At 37.3% G+C, this 22110-nt stretch overlaps 1 protein-coding gene across 5 annotated transcripts; it reads right to left on the bottom strand.

Moving 5' to 3' along the window:
* Positions 1–7878: 7878 nt before the first annotated feature.
* LOC125227157 (ATP-dependent RNA helicase DHX33) lies at positions 7879–21840 on the bottom strand. Of its 5 annotated transcripts, XM_048131381.1 has the most exons (15): positions 21704–21838; positions 21523–21628; positions 21163–21416; positions 20757–20966; positions 20189–20411; positions 19395–19579; positions 18947–19022; positions 13261–13448; positions 11637–11810; positions 11225–11349; positions 10749–10873; positions 10234–10398; positions 9685–9813; positions 8710–8756; positions 7879–8612 (listed from the first exon to the last, which is right to left on the bottom strand). In XM_048131381.1, the coding sequence occupies exons 3-15, from the start codon at positions 21405–21407 to the stop codon at positions 8375–8377; spliced, it is 2130 nt and encodes a 709-aa protein (XP_047987338.1). In that variant the 5' UTR covers positions 21408–21416; positions 21523–21628; positions 21704–21838; the 3' UTR covers positions 7879–8374. The 5 variants fall into 5 exon arrangements, with proteins under 5 accessions (XP_047987338.1, XP_047987337.1, XP_047987340.1 ...); XM_048131380.1 differs by lacking the exon at positions 21523–21628 and having other exon boundaries at positions 21704–21840; XM_048131383.1 differs by having other exon boundaries at positions 7879–8608; positions 21523–21840.
* Between the last annotated feature and the right edge of the window lie 270 nt (positions 21841–22110).

The raw sequence follows: 22110 nt of genomic DNA on the forward strand, positions 1-22110 counted from the left end.
GTTCATAAGAATAAATAGAAGTAGAAACACGCTGAGGAGTCAATCTCTTCCCCCCACTATTATCTCCCATTTTTAGCGTTTTTAAATTTTCACGAAAACTACTAAAGGTTTTGGTAAGTAAATATTACGAGTAGGTACTTACCAGAAAGATGTCTAGGAGAAGTACCATGAAATTCTCTACAATACTTCCATTTAAAGTATATTACTAACAGTCGATAGTGCTACCCCTACTCATCCCACTAGTAGTTAAAAACAAATATTATGCGGGGGACTTAAGCATAATTTGAAAATGATGAGTTAAAAGCCTACCTACCCACCTTAAAAGACACCTACTTTAAAAGACAGTATTGTAGAAAATTTTATGGAGAATATACTTTTCCTAAATATCGTGATTATAGCTTTCACGGTTTTCATAACAATATAAAAAACCTGAAAATAGTGATATAAAAATGAGGGAAAAGAGGGGAAACATTGACACCTCGGCGTCTGCGTACTTTTATTTTTTTCTGTTGTGTTTGTAAGTTACCTATATACTTATCAAGTCTCATGCTTTTTGTCACACCCTATCCGACTAGCGCAAGTTAAGAACCAGGACTATGGATATTATTCACTTCAAGGTGGTTCCAATAATTAAAAAAAATATACCATTCTTAACTAATTATTTGTAAAACAGCGCGGCTACGCCTTTCGCGGAACTTTTCAAACAAAAGGTTTGTCCATGTCAAAGGGAAGCCGGGTGTGAGGTTTGAGTGTCATTATTATTAGTAAAAATCACCACGGGTATTGGTTATTGTGCCGCCCACAAGTCATTATTACCTTTGTCTTCTCATGCGACTTTAATTCTACTAACTTCTTAGATAAAAACTAATAATTCGATAGTTCAAATACATTTCATTTAGTATACGCGATATAATCCGTTTCCATAGTTATGTATTTTATCTATTTAAGTATGTATATCGTCGCGCAGCACCTATAGTACAAGCTTCGCTTAGTTTGGGGCTAAGTCGATCTGTTTAATGTCCCCAATATTTATTTATTTATTTTAAAACTATGAGACATAGATATAACTATAATAAATTGCATGAGTAACTGTCGCGGTAACCGAAGACAATATTTTGAAGTATATTTGTCAGCATCTGTACATATAGTAAGTACCTATAGGTGGTATGGTCCCTATAGGTAGTTAGTAAGTCCCCATGAACATCATAAAACAATCAATTAATATAACTAATATAGTATTTTTCACACAAACCAATACCCTTCTATTAGTTAACCTAGAGACATATAAAGTCCATTAAACTCGCAATTGCCTTAAGCAACTTTATTGAAAAAAACCAATAGACTAGTGTGCCTGGCGAAAGTATGGACCTATAGGAATACGTTTGTAATATTTGTATAGCCTATAACGTAACGGGAATAAGTGCAAAAAATATAATTAATACGTTATTGACTCAAACAAAATGAGTAGGTATGTATAAAACCAATTCGTATTCGTTCGCTATATTAACATACATTTTAAAATTCACCTATTTTTTTAAATACAAACCGGCACGGCAATAAGTCGATCGGTCCGCCGGCCGCCTCGTGTGTTCAATACCCGAACGGTGCCGAGGTCCGGTGCGTCCGGCCGTCCGGCCCCGAACGCCGATTCGGCACTACACGCGCGAACGGCACTACACGGGAACGGACTTCGGCGGGTTCGGGTAGTTCGGACGCTTAGCACCGCCGGGGCTAAGGGGCCGGACGCACGGATCGGCGGGTAGTAACGAATATCCAGAGCCCTATCAAGATTGCACTTCTCGAACCACTCGCTACGCTCGTGGTTTAATAATGGAATCTTTCGCTTGCTCGGATATCAATATTGGCACGTGCGGTTAAACAACCACTTTGCCCCCTTGTAAAACAAAATAACTATTAAAAATAAAAAATAAAAAAATAAATATTATAGGACATTCCTACACAGATTGACTGAGGCCCCACGGTAAGCTCAAGAAGGCTTGTGTTGTGGGTACTCAGACAACGATATTAAGAACAGGGTTTTTTTTACGTTTTTAGGTTTCTGTAGTCAACTAGGAACCCTTATAGTTTCGCCATGTCTGTCCGTCCGTCCGTCCGTGGATAATCTCAGCGACTGTTAGCACTAGAAAGCTGAAATTTGGTGCCAATATGTATATCAATCACGCCGACAAAGTACAAAAATAAAAAAAATATTAGGGTACCTAATTACACGTAAAGTGGGGGGTATTTTTTTTTTTCATTTGAAACCTAACGTGTGATATATTCTTGGATAGGTACGAGGGCTGCTACTTATGTTTCCGGAATGGACCACTTACAGGAACAATATAAAAATAAAACTCTTTGCAAGTAGAATACAGTTTGTTTCATATATCTATCAGTCGGTTTCACATTGTAAAATCATTTTTAAAAATGTTTGTTTCATCTTCAGCGGATTTACCTACTAGTGAAATTTTTCGTGTGATGTTTTGTTTTACGATTTTCGCCTTGGGTTTACTCAAAAATATCGCATGGGTCGGATTTTTTCGACTTTAGTGGAGGAAGTGCCATCGAAGATCAATATGTATCGACGGTTTAATGAGTTTGATCGTGGTCATCGTATGTTTACGGATGAATTAAAAAAAAAAGCTTAAAATCAGCTATTATCCCACAAAATGTTAATGCTGTGCGCGACCTCATAATGCAAGATTGTCATAGTATATATCACAAGATAGAGGCGTCTCTTGGAAACAGTATGACGCGCATTTGTAAGATAAGTTCGCAAAATAGACATTTTTACGTACAAAATGCATGTTTTGTATACGAAAAGTGCTATGAAAAGTGCAACAATAAGAATGGAAAATTGCATCATTCTAACAAATATGAAGGCAATAATAGTTATTTGTTATACAAGGGGGCAAAGTTGTATTTTAACGCCGAGTGTGGAATTGAAAAACGAGCAAGTGAAAAGATTCTATAGAACCACGAGCGAAGCGAGTGGTTCGAGAATAGAATCCTGAACTTGCGAGTTTTTAACACACGAGAAGTAAAATACATTTGCACCCGAGTGTAACACAAAACTTTTCCCCTCACTATAACGAGGAAACTACAACGCAAAAAATGCGCTTATCACTGCTTCCAGTAGTTCCACAGGTGGTAAATCATCTTTATTACTAGATTCACCTACTTTTATCAATTTTAAAGCAGTTAATTTGACTTTATTCAAGGTAAATTACTTTACCCACTAGCGGATAAAATGCGTTTTTACCCGCTGGTATTAAAGGACAAAACACGTGTTTCCGAGCTAGTGAGGGGAAAAAGCATTTACAACTATAGATATTTCTTAGTTTTTTGTTTTCCGGATACAGAAGTAGCAGCCCTCGTATTGCAATAGTATATTATATAACGGTAACGTTATGAAGGCTATAAAAGTTGAGTACCGCGGTTAGGTCACGAGGCTTGCCGAGTGGCCTAAGTAAGGTACGAGACTTTTATAGCCTTCATAATGTTACGATTGTATACTATACTTTTTCTACGACAGCCAAATACATACGTATTCGAGAATAATAAAATGGGTTTCTTACGTACTTCATATCATGAATGGGAACATTTGTGCGGATCTTAGGTATTCTGTCCGCAATGTTGATGGCGAGAACTTGTTGCACAATTCTTCAAAATATGCCAACAACGCGGTTTCAGAGAAAGTTGAAACATTTTTTGCAATTTCCATGTCAAAACAATCATAACATTTTTGGTGACTTTTCAGGTAACAAATTGTCAGTCACTTTGAGCGCCATAGCCTTGATTTCTTCGGAAGTACATTTTTCACCAGAATCACTCATAATCACTTAAGTTTTTGCACAATAACGTCGAATTAAAACAAACTACACAACACCGAAATATGTAGTTCAAATAGTTTCGTCAAAAGTTTACAAATGTCAAACATACCATAGACAAGAGAAATAGAAAATAAGCCGGTTTTCAATTACGAAAAATATGGTTGCGTTCAAGAATATTTAAATATCGAATGTAAAATTATTGGATAAACTTATGATTTTTACCTTTGTTTTGCAATATCTCATATTAAAAACGCATTTCAGTTTATTTTTTCATCTTGATTTAAATTATGAACCTAAATATTATATTATTTATTAAAAGTTACTTATTGCTGCAAATGAAAACATACCTGATAAATGGAAGTTGTGCTTTTAAAAAAAAATTAACAGAACTCCTATATTCATATGATTACTGCTAGCAGTCATCATATGAACCTATAGACAAATAGACTTTCTCATCGTTACTCAAATTAACTTAATTTGGATACCGCTGACAATAATCTAATTGACAGATTTAAGTGCTGGAGTAGAAAAAATAAATAGGGGTTTACCTAAATTATTTTTTGATATTGTTAATATTTTCGGAAATAATCGCTCCAAAAGTTTAAAAAAAATGCGTCCCCCCTCTAACTTTTGAACTATAAGTTTAAAAAATATGAAAAAGTATCACAAAAGTAGCACTTTATAAAGACTTTCTAGGAAAAATATTTTGAACTTGATAGGTTGAACAGTTTTTGAAAAAATACGAAAACCTACGGAACCCTACACTGAGCGTGGCCCGAGACGCTCTTGGCCGGTTTTTTTCATTTACTTTTGTTTGACGTTTTAACTATAAAATTCAGAATTTTCAGTATAACTTGAGTTAACGCTAGCCTATCTAGGCTTTTTATTCATAATTTGTAAAAATTAGATGTTCTATAAAAATCACATTGGGCTACTTACTAGGATGCACAAAAATTATGAATGTTACTATTTCAAAAACTGCTCATATTTTATAAGTCGCCGTCATCGAAATCAGTGAGGAGGACTATACATATTGACTAACCTAACAAGACTAAGGAAGAAAGACAGGAAATACAGAAAGAAAAAAAAATGTACAGCAATTATAGTATTTTATGCAACTGGTGGTTAAAAGAGGTCAAAAAAGGTGAGTGGCGTGGGTAACAATTTGAGGCGAAGCCGAAAATTGTTAATAAAGACGCCACGAGCATTTTTTTGACTCAGTTAAACACCGTTGCATACAATACTTTTTCTACGACCAAGCACTTATTTTGAAAGAAAATTATAAATTCAACAAATACCTACTTTCAGTCATCTTAGTTATCTAGGTGGACCGCCTACCATTTTGAATATGCAGTTTGAGTGCAAACATGAAAATAAAACTGTCTATGGTATGGTTCTTTGAAGCCTGGCCACTAAGACGAATCGAGCCGAGTTGAATCGAGTTCTATACATTTGAATGCGATTCGACGCGTCGCCAATGAACGCAGCAGAAAACGAAGGAGTCTCGACTCTGCGAATTGGTTTGTTAAGTTGGTAGCAATGTATTTACTGAACTGTAAAACAGCTATATCGTGCGACTGCTACTAAATGTTTTCAGGGTATAGACTAGATAGACTTGTCCTGACATCTTTTATGTAGGGTTTTAAAGTTCTATGCACGACCTTGTAACTCACGAATAACAGTACGGGAGTAGAAAAAAATATTTATTTACAGTTATTTACAATAACGGTACCGTATAACCTATTTAACAATAATCCACAACATTACATTGACGGTTACATCGTTTAAGAGAAAAGACGACGGCCTAACTTTCTATATAAACGTAGATCCTTTACCTCCGGATATTCTGTAGGATATTTTATGCATGTTAACCATTTTACCAGTGATTGTCGCTAGATGTCACTTAACTATGCCTATACAAATAACCCGCATTTAATGATGTATGGAGTTACAACTCTTCCTTTACTTATTCCTCTATGATCGTACTGGGGGGTTACCATGACGTGCTAAAGCCGTTCAGTTTAGGTTGAGAGAGAGGGACGGAGCTATGTAACTGCTATAGCTGTGTCCCTTTCTCTCAACCTAAACTGAACGTCTTTAGTACGTCATGGTAACCCCCCTGAACGAAAAAAGAGTAAGTTAACCGTGACGTGACGTCATTTGTGTAGTGATTCGTATAAATTAAATGCTATACGAAACAAATCGCTTTGACATTTAAATAAAAATAACTGATTCAACTGATTTAACGGATGGGAACACCCATGGCTTAACGTACAATTCTAACGTCTAATCTAAACGACCGGAAAGAAAAACGACGATTAGCTGAAGGCTTATAGTAGGGGATCCGTACTAAGCTCGATTTTCACCGACGTGTTAACCAGATGAAAATAATATTTTATAAAATAGAATAAGTTTCTGAACATGTCTTACTATGGCAACCTCAATAAAAATGGTCAAGAATATTTTTTTTTAATTTTTTTAATTTATATTTTTAACTAATTTCGCCGACGTGTTTACTACTCAACGTGATAGATACGAGCAACTAACATGGAAACCAAGCTAAAATAAGCTTGGTGAAATGTATCTTACAACACACAATCAATTTTAAGAGCTAATGACACAAAATTCTTCTTTAGAAAGGAGTCCATTTGACATAATCCAAAGTCCATACTATTGCTAAGATAGTTGATATTTACATAGATTTGCCATCCTTTTCGAACTACTTGTAAGTGCGATTGGGACGCACCGATGCGATGAAGATTATAAATCCAATTAGGGACACTTGCACCAACGAAAATAGAGGGTGAACCCGAGGATCAACCCACCATTTTATTACGGACTTCGACAGATGACAGCCCACTAACCCTGAGTTAAGTGGTTGGTGCAAGTGGGCCCAACGCCGGTGTGTTACGCCCGCAAGTTCCAGGAATTGACTATTCGTGTTTCTATGTAATTCAACGTGCACTCTCTCACAATTAGCGGGTGCGTGGTATCCTTTTCTATCATCACAATGAGTAAGTACGCGCAACTTCTCTTTGTCTTGGATTTTTGCTCGCTCCGAATTTTTCAACTTAAAAGCCTGCATGGCAACTAGGATTTATGACCAATTTTTCTCAGGCAACCTCATTCTAGATAGATAGATAGATAAAAGCTTTATTTGAATGCTGCAATAACACACAATTACAAATGCAACACAGAACAACAAAAAAAGAAGAAGAAAAAAACATACAATTGACTTAAAATTACGTACACAACATTAAAAAAATGCTTACCAACACTGTGTGCATTGCAGCAAAAACAAAAGGGTTCCGACTCAGCTATACGCTTCACCCTTTCGAGTGAGGCACTGATATTCTGCCGGCACCCAGATCACGTTACAGTTAAATAAATAAAGAAATGTGTATAAATGAAGAAATAGGTTAAGGTAATTTTAAAGTAAAGTGAGAAAACAATTTATGATTATAAATATAATTATATACATTGCTGTGAAATGAAATACAAATTAAAGTGGAAATAATACATACATATACAATTAATGACCAACAAGAATATAGAAAATGTGTAAGTAATACTTGTGTTATAGTGTTATAAAGTGCGCAAACGTGCCGTTAAGAATGTACCGTAAAAATAATTATATCCTAAAATCCGCGACCAAAAATCCGTATGGTATCCCTGTTTTTTGTTTCTCCAGTAATATCTTTTTAAATTGCAATTCTACTTTATTTGTTATTAAGTTGGCCTCATTTTAAGACTAGCCCGGATTGGATAACAAAAGGGTACAACTACTACCATCAACTTACCTGTTTGACAGCGGCTGCCAGGTCTTAGGGACCAAAAAAAGGTAGGCAACTGAGGTGCTGCATAATGTGTATAGAGTACACTTTCTACTGGAGTTTGTTTCATTTGGTAAACACGTCGGCGAAATTAGTAAAAAATATTTATTTTTCAAAGATTTTAAAAAAATAATCTTGACCATTTTTATTGCGGTCGCCATAGTAAGACATGTTCAGAGAATTATGGTAGGCAACTGAGGTGCTGCACAAGCGTTTTTTTGAATAACTGCCGTAGGTTTGTACAACGCGTGCTGTTTGTTTACATAAATTATTTACAATTGTTTAATCACGTCAATTGACGTTATATGATTTAAACATTCTAGTTTTGAATTGTTCTAAAATTTCGTCAAAAACCCGTCCTTATTTGAACTGCCAGTCCGAAATCAGATTCAGGTTTAACAACTATGATAAGCAACAAATCTGGATTTCTCATTTACAACAAGCACTATAGACACAGAATATATAATAGTACAAGTACAGAAGGCTCACTCCTTTGATGTTCACAAAATACCGCCATTCTAAATTCTTACCTACACTAACAAACAGACCGCACGCGGGCAGCCGACATTGAATTTTGAACTGAATGGGCCGCAACTCGCGGCCGCCGGCTCGTACTTGTAGCGCGGCGATAGAATCGCGGAGTGAGCCGCCCCTGCTATAAATTAGAAAATCAACTTTACGTTCTAAATCGCAGCGGCGACTTAAAAACTAGTGGTAATAATATGTAAATGTATGGCTACGGTCACAGGTCCAAGTGATCATTTGGCACGGGTCGCACGCTCGGTCACTCGCACTATCCGCGGCGGCGCTCGCGTCACCGGCCCGCGCGGCAGCGGCGCGCGTAGTCGGGCGCGAGCTGCTGCAGCCACTGCGCCTGTATGGCGGACACGGTGACGAGGTAGGAGCGGCGCGTGTGCAGCAGCTCCGTGTACAGCACGGCGGGCGGCGGCGGGCGCGCGGCGTGCAGCGCGCCGCCGGGGTGCAGCGCGGCCGCCGCGCCGCTCGCCGTCACGTAGCGCGCGCCGCCCGCCGCCTCGCCGCGGATCCACGCGCAGTTTGTGAATAGCCCGCTCACCAGACACTTTAGGAGCTGCAAGCGATTATGTCTACTTTAAAAAAAATCGACAGTATACGAGCGCAAATCCAGGATAAAAGTAGGTAATCGAAAGCTCGGTCTCAAGCCGATATTACACTATCATAGAAAACATGATCATAGGTCTGCCTCTCTTTTTCTTCAACGTGAAAAAAAGGACGGCATGTTGTCTATGATCATATTTCTATGATAGTGTAATATCTGCCTAATGTTTAACCCCTAAGGGCCACTTGCACCAACAAAAATGGAGGTTTAACCCGAGGGTTAACCCACCATTTTATATGGAATTTGACAGATGACAGCCCACTAACCCTGAGTTAAGTGGTTGGTGCAAGAGGGCCTAAGGGTCACTTGCACCGACGAAAATAAAGGTTTAACCCACCATTTTACATGGAATTTGACAGATGACAGCCCACTAACCCTGAGTTAAGTGGTTGGTGCAAGTGGGCCTAAGCGAGTGATCCTGGATCAGCGCTTAATATAAAAACTCCAGTAAATAAAATTACAAGCTTATCTGCACAACTCGCATTCTCCATTATCTTGAGATAAATCGTACAGAACACTTCACTTCGATCGAGTACGTACCAATATTATGAATGGAAATAACTGAGTACGCACTAAGTAGCTGGGAGTTATTTTTGCGATGATCGAAAAGCGCACACGCTACGCTAAAGTGGATGGATTAAAAGGGCTAAAGAATACTTTCTTGTCTTCGTTTGTGAAATACTTTGTACTTGACAGATGAAGACAAGAAAACATTTTTTAAGTAGGTATAGATAATGTTGGAATCCAATACTGATTGAAACTGTCGTTACATCTTTGTTCATATAATCGCATCACAGCCATTTGCACTGTAGCGTCCACAAACATTCCCTATGACTTCATTTGTCTTCATTTATTGAAAATTATGGTGTGTGATGCTTACCTGATCAGTGGCATTCCCACAACTTGCGACGGTCAGATTCAAACGTTGACAGATCGCTAGCAGTTGTTGTCGTACCTCGCTGGCGTACACCAAGTTCTTGTGATTTAAATAATTTTCTTTACACCATTGCTGAAATAAAAAAAAATGATTTTAAAACTTCTTTAGGAAGTTTTTTTGTGATCTTTGGAACGTGTAGAGGCATAAAGCGCCTACTTGAATAAAGCCACTGATACATGATGAGGTGTCATTCATTATACCGCCCGTGGCTAGGTAAAAATGTGTGTGATCATCGCGTCCCGCGCGATACTTCATCAAGTGGTTAACGGTTATAAATAATGAACCTTCGTAAAAGTCAGCTGCCACTTCGTCAGTGGGTTCGGGAATGGCAATTGTAAATTTAGTCATAGCCCGTTTTATGATTTGTTTAGAAGCTATTATGATGTACAAAAACCATCGATACCCGGTTGTATAGCGGTGGAAAAACCTTCAGCTGGTTTCCCCTTAATCTATGTATAGTTAGATACAACATTAAATTTATTAAACACTCACCTTTTTCAATGGCGCTTTGCAAAATGCTTTATAAACGTTTAAAAGGGTCATGTGATCACCCAAAGGCGAGATAAATTTTTGCTTGACTTTTAACGCTTCTTCCCGTTTGTGCATTGGCGTGTGAAAGATGTTTTCACTCGACAGCATGGCGACCAAACTTAAAGCCTAAAAGAACATACAAAATGCAAGTTGATAAGATGTTTTAACAAAATATGTTGAATATGAATATCTACAACATTGAAACAATTTTAATAAGTCACAGAGTTCCCAATGTACCATCAAATCAGCTCAGCTCGATGGAACCATAACATTGCAAAAAAACATTTAATTTATCGGAACACTGGATCAGAATATAAACATATTTACATGCATCGAAAGTTAAATAAAACCTTCTAATAAAACACAATTGCATCGTATAGGCAGGTTTTATATCTACTTAGGCCAATCATTGCATAACAGACTGACAGTGTACCAAAATTTGTAGATTTCCATAATTTAAATGGCAAGGTACATACCTCGTCCAGACAGTCGAATTCTGGTGCACTAAGAAGTACTTTAGCATATTTGGGGTCAATTGGGAAAGATGCCATCTTTTTCCCAAGGACAGTCAGCTTTGGATTAGCTTCATTATCAATAGCACCTGGAAAGAGCATTATATATTAGTTTTACTTGTAGTGTAGTGGGATTACTTTTTATGTTAAGAGTTATTAACCAAAAATAAAATCAACTCTCATAGAACCATCATACATGCATATACATGCATTTATCTTGATGAACCGAATTTACTTTATATAACCAATTACAATTTGACTAGGACTCGACTATTTTTATTTGAGCATACGTGATGAGATTTAAAGACCGCAAATATCTACACAGCTAATACTACACGCAGAACAGTCGCAACAGTTGTAAGTCGGAAGATTCACACAAACGACAAAGAAGTATGAAAATCGGAAAACTTCTTCAAACTAGTGATTAATTCGAAAATTACCTAGTTCTTTTAATAATGTTAACGAGGCGTTGATAGAGTCCGTCGGTGGCGTGTCTATAAGCGGGAACGTGCTTGGTTCAATGCCTGCTGCGATCAGCAACAATATCGTAGGCGCCAGTGGACATCTGGAAAAATATTATATTGAAAATGAAAATAGTTTATTACATTAATTAGACACAAAATAAATAACGCCATTGCCGAGAATACTTATAAGATATATCAATAACTTACCTACAAGGGATGCACCCTACTTGCTACTTGAATAATTTCGGGAGTGATGTGTGGTGGCCGCGCCGCAAATCTTAGCGATGAAGAGTCGGTATGCCGCGCCGACGACGGTATCATCCCGTGCGGCGCGATGCCATGCCGCCGCTTATCACTAAATCTTCCTTTTTTAAGATCGCTTTCGTACCTGACTATCTCAGGGGTGCTGTGCGCTGGGCGAGCCGCGAAGTCTTTAGCTGTGAAGAGGCGGTATGCCGCGCCGGCAGCGGTGCGGCCCGCGCGGCCGGCGCGCTGCCACGCCGCCGCTTGTGCGCAAGCTCGCACTCGCAGACGCTCCGCCCCGGTTGCTGTGCACCACGTCCTGTGCACAATTTAATGTAGTGTAGGCGCTATGTCAATAAGAACAGATCAAATAATAGAGAAAAAACATTAAAACGCACCTACTGAAATCCTCCAATGCTCTTAACCAATTGAGCTACGGAAGCCGTCAGAATTTAGTATAGCAATCATAGCATTTCGCTTTTTCAAATATAACAACATATTTTTTGGCATTTGATATCTTTTATTATTATATTTCCATAACCAAACCGCACCGGCTCGCGCCTTCGCTCTGCGTATTATTTTATCTGCCTTCTTTTATTACAATGAATTGGGAGTCGGGAGAGCAAGCAAAAAATCCTGAAGAATTCCGCCTAAACCATAGGCACCAATGGTTACCGTTGCAATACATTGCTCCGATTAAGCGATCTGACATTACTAGGAGATATTTAAACGCTTAGTAAAAGAAATAAGACAAATACTATTGAAGAAATGTAATAATTGATTACCGGCAGTAAAACCTCACAAATTTTCCCCAAACATGTAATTTGAAGCAAAGAATGTAAACTAAAGGAAGCAAAACACTTGAGATGGTGCACTATTTTTTTGCTAGGCAGAGAGAACGTTCTCGAGAAAATTAGTCATTTTCTGGAAATTTCTGTGGAATACCGCCCATACAACCATTTCAGTCGCAAAATCTTCAAATCAGTAACTAACTGTCAAATGTGACATAACGCGTGGTAACGTCGTGCAAACAATGCGACCGTATTGATACAATAACAAAATGTAGTCGTCGTGTGCACTCGTTACGGTAACAAAATGTGTACAAATTTGTGGCTGTCAATGTCACTGTCAGAATGACTTTTAACGACACTTTATTAGTCGACGTGTGCACACATAACGGTAACAACATGTGGACGAATTTGTGGCTGTCATTGTCACTGTCAGAACGGTTTCTGACAGTGACATTGACAGAATTTGTACACACATGTGTAGGTCTGATTACCGAACTGCTCCTAAACCACTGTATCCGCAAATGACAATCTGAAATACGAAGGTTTCTCAAACTGTCTTGTGAAGTTGTGGACTGGTTGCTTTGAATCATTTAAATATGAGCGAATTAAATAATAATAAACGACGACGACCATTTAAGCACTCTTCGACATTTTATAGAAATGTGGGAAAGTTAAGAAAAGTCATAGCATAGCATGGTATTTGGCAAGCCTGTAGTATCGTTAGCTTAGTGATGTTTCTGCTTGTTACAAAATTGGCTAATAAGAAGAAAGTAAATTATATAGACATTTATCCCTTTCTTTTTGGTGCTAGAACTAGCGTAACAGGCTTCTCTGTGCCTGAGTTTGATATAAGACCGTCCCTGGCCTAGCTACAATTTGGCATATAAGTGTTTGCTTCCCTTGTCTGACCAAGTAGGTATTAAATAAAACCTTTACAAAAGTTCACAGGCGCCTACAAAAATAATGGTTAAATCTTACCTCTCTTTAACAACCCCTGTATCAATAACACATTTAATTTGTGGGATAGTGACAGAAGCCTCCGCGATATTCGTAGCCAGGACAACTTTCCTCATCCCAGCGGGCGTCTGCTTCCACACTTGCAACTGCTTGGCGGCGGGTAGTCCGGCATATAGGGGACATACTAGTAAAGGAGGGCCGGGGGCTTCCTGAAACATAGAATTTTGATGTTTAGCCCCTTGCATGCTTAGTAGCAGATGTGCTCCATATTAAAATTCGTTTCAAGCAGATATACCTCTAATCTTATTCATCGTAACCTATCAATATTGGTATCATTTGAAAGTACAATTAAAGTACTTTAAGAAACAATGTCAATCATTTTCATAAAATCAATAATCGCCAGTCTGTGGTGGTTACAAAGGAAAAAAGTGGGTATGCAATTTGACTGGTTTCCTAGGTTTGATACCCTAGACGAGTTTAAAAGGGGAGGTAAAGGTGACATATGGGTTGTTCTCTGGCCTAAAAGCTATACAGAGGGTCAGGGGAGAAAAAAACTAGGGTTTAAGAGCGTTATAACATTTCGGCGTCGGGCGAAATTAGGTATTTTACCCGCCGCGCGAGCCCAATATGCCGACCCTTTCTAGCACGTCTTATCACTCGCTCGCACTACAATAATGGACAAAACAATCTTGATCCTTTCTATGGAATTTTGATAACAACCACAATCTACTATCTCGATATAAACTTTTGGTTTCTAATAAACATTATTTTGTACGAAAATACGAGAATATAGCGCGAAATAATATCAATTATGTTAAAATTTATTTAAAAAATTAAAGTAATAATTATAAAAGTAGACCCCATCCCAAATGTTTGCTTTTGTTATATGATAAGTATTAGAGTAAAGTATATATTAATATGATGATAAAATAAGACAAATACAATTCTAATTACTTCAAGGTGGTGCTCAGGGTCTGATGATGGAGCCAGATGGTGGTCACCAATACTAATGAACAATATGACTATACAACTTCGTGGTTTACATGTCATTCTAGCATTTTCACTTTCACATTTCAAGTGCATATACCACGAGTATAGGTTTTCGGGTGTGCTGATTTAAAAATTAATGACCGATTTGGAATCTGACATTGCTGACTGTCACTTTGACACAAAAGTCGTCATGGGTGTCGTAAAATAGGTTTTAGGGGGTGCTGATTCCAAAATTAATGACCAATGTGGAATCTGACATTGCTGACTGTCACTTTGACGCAAAAGTCGTCATGGGTGTCGTCAAATAGGTTTGCGGGGGTGCTGATTCCAAAATTAATGAACAATGTGGAATCTGACATTGCTGACTGTCACTTTGACACAAAAGTCGTCATGGGTGTCGTAAAATTGGTTTTAGGGGTGCTGATTCCAAAATTAATGACCAATGTGGAATCTAACATTGCTGACTGCCACTTTGACACAAAAGTCATCATGGGTGTCGTAAAATAGGTTTTAGGGGGTGCTGATTCCAAAAATAATGACCAATGTGGAATCTAACATTGTTGACTGTCACTTTGACACAAAAGTCATCATGGGTGTCGTCAAATAGGTTTCCGGAGGTGCTGATTTGAAAATTAATGACCGATTTGGAATCTTGACATTGCTGACTGTCACTTTGACACAAAAGTCGTCATGGGTGTCGTCAAAAAGGTTTCCGAGGGTGCTGATTCCAAAATTAACGACTATTTTGGAATCTCACAGTGCTAATTGTCATTTTGACACAAAAGGAATCATGGGTGTAGTCAAATAGTTTTTAGGGGGTACTGATTCCAAAATTAATGAAATGATTTAAAAAGTAATGACCGATTTGGAACCTGACATTGCACAGTACCCCTGGAAACCTATTTGATGACACCCATAACGACTTTTATGTCAAAGTGACAGTCAGCAATGTCAGATTCCAAATTGATCATTAATATTGAGATCAGTACCCATGAAAACCTATTTGAAGACACCCATGATCACTTTTGTGTCAAAGTGACAGTCAACAGTGTCAGATTCCAAATTGGTCATTAGTTTTCAAACACCTCCGGATACGACGACTTTTGTGTCAGAGTGACAGTCAGCAATGTCAGATTGAACATTGGTCATTAATTTTGGAATCAGCACCCCCTAAAACCTATTTTATGACACCCATGACGACTTTTGTGTCAAAGTGACAGTCAGCAATGTCAGATTCCACATTGGTCATTAATTTTGGAATCAGCACCCCCTAAAACCTATTTTACGACACCCATGACGACTTTTGTGTCAAAGTGACAGTCAGCAATGTCAGATTCCAAATTGGTCATTAATTTTGGAATCAGCACCCCCTAAAACCTATTTTACGACACCCATGACGACTTTTGTGTCAGAGTGACAGTCAGCAATGTCAGATTGAACATTGGTCATTAATTTTGGAATCAGCACCCCTAAAACCTATTTTATGACACCCATGACGACTTTTGTGTCAAAGTGACAGTCAGCAATGTCAGATTCCACATTGGTCATTAATTTTGGAATCAGCACCCCTAAAACCTATTTTACGACACCCATGACGACTTTTGTGTCAAAGTGACAGTCAGCAATGTCAGATTCCAAATTGGTCATTAATTTTGGAATCAGCACCCCCTAAAACCTATTTTACGACACCCATGACGACTTTTGTGTCAGAGTGACAGTCAGCAATGTCAGATTGAATATTGGTCATTAATTTTGGAATCAGCACCTCCTAAAACCTATTTTACGACACCCATGACGACTTTTGTGTCAAAGTGACAGTCAGCAATGTCAGATTCCACATTGGTCATTAATTTTGGAATCAGCACCCCCTAAAACCTATTTTACGACACCCATGACGACTTTTGTGTCAAAGTTACAGTCAGCAATGTCAGATTCCAAATTGGTCATTCATTTTGTAATCAGCACCCCCTAAAACCTATTTTACGACACCCATGACGACTTTTGTGTCAGAGTGACAATCAGCAATGTCAGATTGAACATTGGACATTAATTTTGGAATCAGCACCCCCTAAAACCTATTTTACGACACCCATGACGACTTTTGTGTCAAAGTGACAGTCAGCAATGTCAGATTCCACATTGATCATTAATTTTGGAATCAGCACCCCCTAAAACCTATTTTACAACACCCATGATGACTTTTGTATCAAAGTGACAGTCAGCAATCTGAGGTACTACATATTCGTAATCTGAAAGTAATCAAGTCAATAATTTCAGTTATTTTGAATCGACTATGATTCCGAATTATTGGTAATAGTAATGATTATATAGATGATTAGTGATTCCTTTACATGTAATGGTAATTTACCGTTTCACTTGATTACATTACAAGTAATCTGACACCCAGTAGTGTCAGATTACAAAGTAAAATCAAGTAATCGTGTAATCCGGAATCGATTACGATTTCCCCATCTCTGGGTTTAGTTATATGGTTCATTGGTACTGGTGACCACCATCTGGCTCCATCATCAGACCCTGAGTACCACCTCTTGTCAAAGGTCTTGTTGAGACGAACCCAACGAGCCTAAACACGAAGTCGTTTACTTACATGGTTCACTGGTACTGGTGACCACCTTCTGGCTCCATCATCAGATCCCGAGTACCATCTTGATGTGTCTTATCATCTTGACCGTATTGTAATTTTCACATTTTTATAATCACAATGTTGTAATACTTTAACATTCAAACATAACAAAGTATTACAAAAGCAAATATTTACGGATCTAGGATCAAATTCGTTGGTCGCTGTTTACACACACACAATGCGAGGATAGCCCGTGTATAAACAAGGCGTCCGACCCACACAACGATAAATATTCTCGACGTTTGCGATGAAAACTCGGAGACCAAAGCGACATACGTCTTACCTCCTCGAGCTCCGGCGCGGCACTGAATACGCAGGCGTCCGTCGCCGGTAAAATAGCGACAGGAAGGCTAGTTTTCAAAAAATTGGCAAAAAATCATGATAAAATATTATAACGACAAATGGATAACAGCAATTTAAGCACATTGTGCAGATTATTTATATACTAAAATAACTTCGATAACATGTAGATTTTCGGAGAAATGATCACTTGTTTCGATGTATTTTCAAGACAAAATTGAGTTCGTTTTACTTTCAATTTCTCAATTTCAAAGGATTAAATGATAAATATTGTTTAATGGGCCTAAAGTACAAGATATTAGGAATTTAAATTTACCGCATTTATGAGAGTGAGCTTATCAAATTGTACATAATAAGAGCTCCGAAATCTGTGCTTCGCGCGGTTTTTCCTAAACGAGCATCAGAAAAAAAATCATTACTAATTGAAAACGCTTTTTCATCCATATGTTTTTTAATGAACCGACAGTTAATTAGATTTTCTAACTGAAACAAGTACTTTAACTGTCTTTTAGTATGAGTAAAGTGTACAATTTTGCCGATAAATATTGTACATTTTACAATATATCGCCTTTTTTTGTCATAGCGCTCTTAAGTTTAGTTTTAAGTTATTTTTTCTTTTATTTGTTGATTTTATTGTGTTTAATTTTTTTGTAATTTTATCAAGGATACACATTGGTTTCTTTTGCTGAAAATTCCCTTTTTTATGAGAAATGTTATGAATTTCATGGCATTTTCCGATAGAGACTAAAATTAACTTTCAAATAAGGCCACATAGTCATACTGATACATAGTCATACCCTTAATATTATATAAGTAAAAGTATGACTATGTGGCCTACTGATACATAGTCATACCCTTAATATTATATAAGTAAAAGTATGACTATGTGGCCTTATTTGAAAGTTAATTTTAGTCTCTATCGGAAAAAGCCATAAAATTCATAACATTTCTCATAAAAAAGGCAACTTTTAGCAAAAGAAACCAACGTGTATCCTTGATAAAATTACAAAAAAATTTAACACAATAAAATCAACAAATAAAGGAAAAATAACTTAAAACTAAACTTAAACCCTAGTTTTTCTCCCCTGACCCTCTGTGTAGCTTTTAGGCCAGAGAAAACCCATATGTCACCTTTACCTCCCCTTTTAAACTCGTCTAGGGTATCAAACCTAGGAAACCAGTCAAATTGCATACCCACTTTTTTCCTTTGTAACCACCACAGACTGGCGATTATTGATTTTAAAAAAATGATTGACATTGTTTTTTAAAGTACTTTAATTGTGCTTTCAAATGATATCAATATTGATAGGTTACGATGAATAAGATTAGAGGTATATCTACTAATTGTTCAACTTTAACATGTATTTGTTATGACTGGTATGCTAATGACACATGTTTGACAAGCGTATACGAATGGTTAGTCAATAGTCATTGACTTGTGATACACAATATGTAAAAACAGACCTTATGAAAACTACGAAGGTTGCCAATTCGTTGGTGCACAGGTCGAGCTTGCACATGACATATTTATTTATGTTTGGGGGTATTATAAAAACAAGTCTATCATTACAATTGAACTCTTTGTGGTTATCCCAAATAAGCTAAATATTATGATCTAATCAGACCACCAAGGTCAAAGAAAAAATAAAGCCATTCTGTATAGAGCTGCTCGATGGTTAGAAACATAACTTCATGCGAAGGAGATATTCGCGGTAACAACGCTTTTTTTAACTCTACTGCAAGATGAAACATACAATATATGTAGGTACTTACTTTAGCTATTTGCTTTATGTTGTACATAACTGTTTCAATTTCTTCTTGTCCCGTCAGAAACACCAGAAAATCATTGCTGAAAATAATAAAATAAATGTCAAGATGTAAAGTAATTTTCAAACACAATTCTCATAGTTTGCATCATCACAATAACAACATAGAACTATGTGAAGGAAGGTAGATAGGATGTTGTCAACAAGGGGTAGAGGCTGTTATCCCATAGGTATCTGGGGGTGCCAAAAAAATATATTTTTCTCACTTTTACTTATGAGAGACCGTTGGCAGGGCCAGGTAATGTGTTTGCTCTATAAAGTAAAAATAAGACTGGTCTGTCGACTGAAGCAACTCTTAGTGTAGGTTTTATATGTATTGTTTCTTGTATATTTTATATGGACCCATAGTGTCTGAAATAAAGTGATTTTATTTTATTTATTATTTTTATACTCACTTAGCTGGCATAGTTCTATGAAGTTCGAACAGCGTACACACAGCAGCATACTGATAATCCTCCTGTTTCATCTTTGAGTGGTAGATGGTGACCGGGTGCGTCCTCCCTTCTAAATAGATCACTGGGCAGTTATTGAAGTATGCTCTGAAGGTGTCTACGTCCATCGTTGCAGACATCACAATGACCTACAAAGTTACTAAAGATAAAGCAAGTCAATTTATCTAATGCAATTAATGCAAATAATTCGCAGAGAAAGTACCACATTTGTATTAACCACTTATATGTATACCTACAAATGGCATATTTTATTTTATGTTATAAGCACTAGTTTAAATTTATAGACATCAGTATTCAGTAGGCCTAGCACACGATTGCCGCGAAAGTATGTCGCCGCGAGATAGATCGTCTTCTTCTAACTGTATTAATGACATAAGGACGGGTAGTCTATCTCGCGGCGACATACTCTCGCGGCAATCATGTGCAAACCCTGCTGTCACTCTCACACTGACAAACTTGCCAAAGCATGACAGATGCTTTATCCACATAGATCAGATAAGTGATAAAATTGGAAGCATGATACGCGGCTGCAGGGCTAAGATGGACGGCTGTCTACCATTTGTCACCATATCTGTCCTCTAACAAGTATGTAAAGTGTGAAAGTGACGTACAATATGACAAGTGACAAAATCACAACCATGATATGATCACTGCTACACCAGAGGAGTTTAAGGCACACAATAACAATAGCCTTAAAGACAGGGTGTGGCGTTCAATGATTATAATGCAAATATTACCTTAAGAGGAGTTAGTTTCTTTTCCAATCTTTCCTTTTGCGCCAGTTTAACTATCCCAAACAGCACGTCAGTACTAACAGTGCGTTCATGGGCCTCGTCTAACACCACAATGGAGTACTTCTTCAGAAGAGGGTCTACTATGGCTTCCCTGAGCAACATGCCATCTGTCAGGTATTTCAGCTTGGTTCTAGGGCTAGTCATGTCCTCAAATCTTACTGAATACCTGGAAATATAAAATTTATTTGGAAATATAAATATTTTAATGTTGTAAGCTTCCTGCAAGTGTAATTGATCACAATAGATCAGAAATGGTTGCAGTGATACATAAGGCGCTATGAAGCCTTACATAGCCCCTAACCAAGAAGAAGAAGAAGTGTAATGTTTGACATTTAAAGTAGATAAGGCATCCATCTCTTACTCTAGTTAATAAATTTTTTTGTTCAATATAACTCTAGAATCTTGAGCCAGGTAACAACTCAACCAAAATTAACACATAGCATGCTGCACTCAAAATTTTGCACAAAAAATTGGCCCAGCACCAAGTGGAATGTGATAATAAAATTCTTACCCTACTATATTTCCAATATTAGTGCTCATTTCAGCAGCAACCCTGATTGCAATGGTAATCGCTGCCACCCTTCGCGGTTGAGTCACAGCAATGCACCCAGCTCCTTCTAGCCGCTGTTCATGAATCAGCTGAGGTATTTGAGTTGTTTTCCCACTGCCAGTTTCACCAATCAAAATCATTGTATCATTTTTCTTTATCTCTTCCAGTAGCCTAAGAAATAAAGCACTCCATTTAAATAAAAGTTCATAAATTGCAACCAAGAAATAACTGCTACAACATAATTTTAGCCATAATTGAGTTTTTCAGGACTGATATATGGAATATACTTGAATATAGTTAGTTAATTACAAGTAGATTTTTGGAGCAGAAAAAGAACATAATAGGCTAATTTCACATAAGTACACACCTGCCCCTAACTGTATAAACAGGCAAGCACTTTCTTGCTTCCAGTAAGTTTTCTACAATGGCTTGTTTCACTGGAGATTTTTCAATTCCATTTTGAGGCTTACAACCATTAGAAATCAGAGGTTTATTTTCTGTATTGGGTTTTTTCTTTTTGACTTTCAGGTTTTCCATGAAGATTTTTCGTTTGAAATTATTATTAACTTTGCCGCCATTCTGCTTACCCATAGATGTATATTTGGAGTCCATTATAAAAATCTAAAATAAATGTATTAAATTCCTATAGTATATAAATTGATCCACATTCCAGTACTAATCGCCAGTTTGGAGGCCACTGACACAATAGTAACAATATTTCAATAACCTTAGCAAATTTTTCGTCTTTCAACACATATCACATTTTTACGAACAAAAATCATTAAATTGCTGAAAAAACGTGCAAAGCCATTCTGTAACGCCAGCCCTGGAACCTAGAATAATTCATTACACTACTGCGAACTTTATTATTTTGCCGTTATCGTGCTAGAATCATAATACAAATTTACTTATTTCGGTGTCCTATATGTATTAAATTAAAGCCATACAAAATACACATAGGAGGTGTCGCCGTAAAGTTCGTTTATTATAATAAAAGGACAACTTTGTCACACAACAGCACATAACATAACCAAAAAGAAGCGAGACTATAGATAGCGTAGCGAGACTAGCGAGTAGCGAGCTGTCAAAAATAGGAATGAAACATTCCGTATTGCACATATTATTTATGGTTTTCACATTTTTCACCTCTTTTTATTAGAATTAGTATTATAATTATTCTACTGATACTGAATTGACTAAAACTGTTTCTTTTTACATCGGTCTAGATGTACTCTTCTTGTGCCTAATGCTTGTATTTGTTTCCTTTGGTATTTTTTCACAACTATCCCAATTTAGGTACCTTATATTGGACTTT

The sequence above is a fragment of the Leguminivora glycinivorella genome, chromosome 6, assembly GCF_023078275.1.
Source record: "Leguminivora glycinivorella isolate SPB_JAAS2020 chromosome 6, LegGlyc_1.1, whole genome shotgun sequence".
Lineage (NCBI taxonomy): Eukaryota > Metazoa > Arthropoda > Insecta > Lepidoptera > Tortricidae > Leguminivora > Leguminivora glycinivorella.

Coding starts and splice junctions, on each gene's coding strand:
- LOC125227157 (XM_048131380.1), bottom strand. CDS start 21,407: ATGGACTCCAAATATACATCTATGGGTAAGCAGAATGGCGGCAAAGTT. Junction 20,412..20,756: donor AATATTGGAAATATAGTAGG/GTAAGAATTTTA, acceptor TTATATTTCCAG/GTATTCAGTAAGATTTGAGG. Junction 19,023..19,394: donor CATAGAACTATGCCAGCTAA/GTGAGTATAAAA, acceptor TATTATTTTCAG/CAATGATTTTCTGGTGTTTC.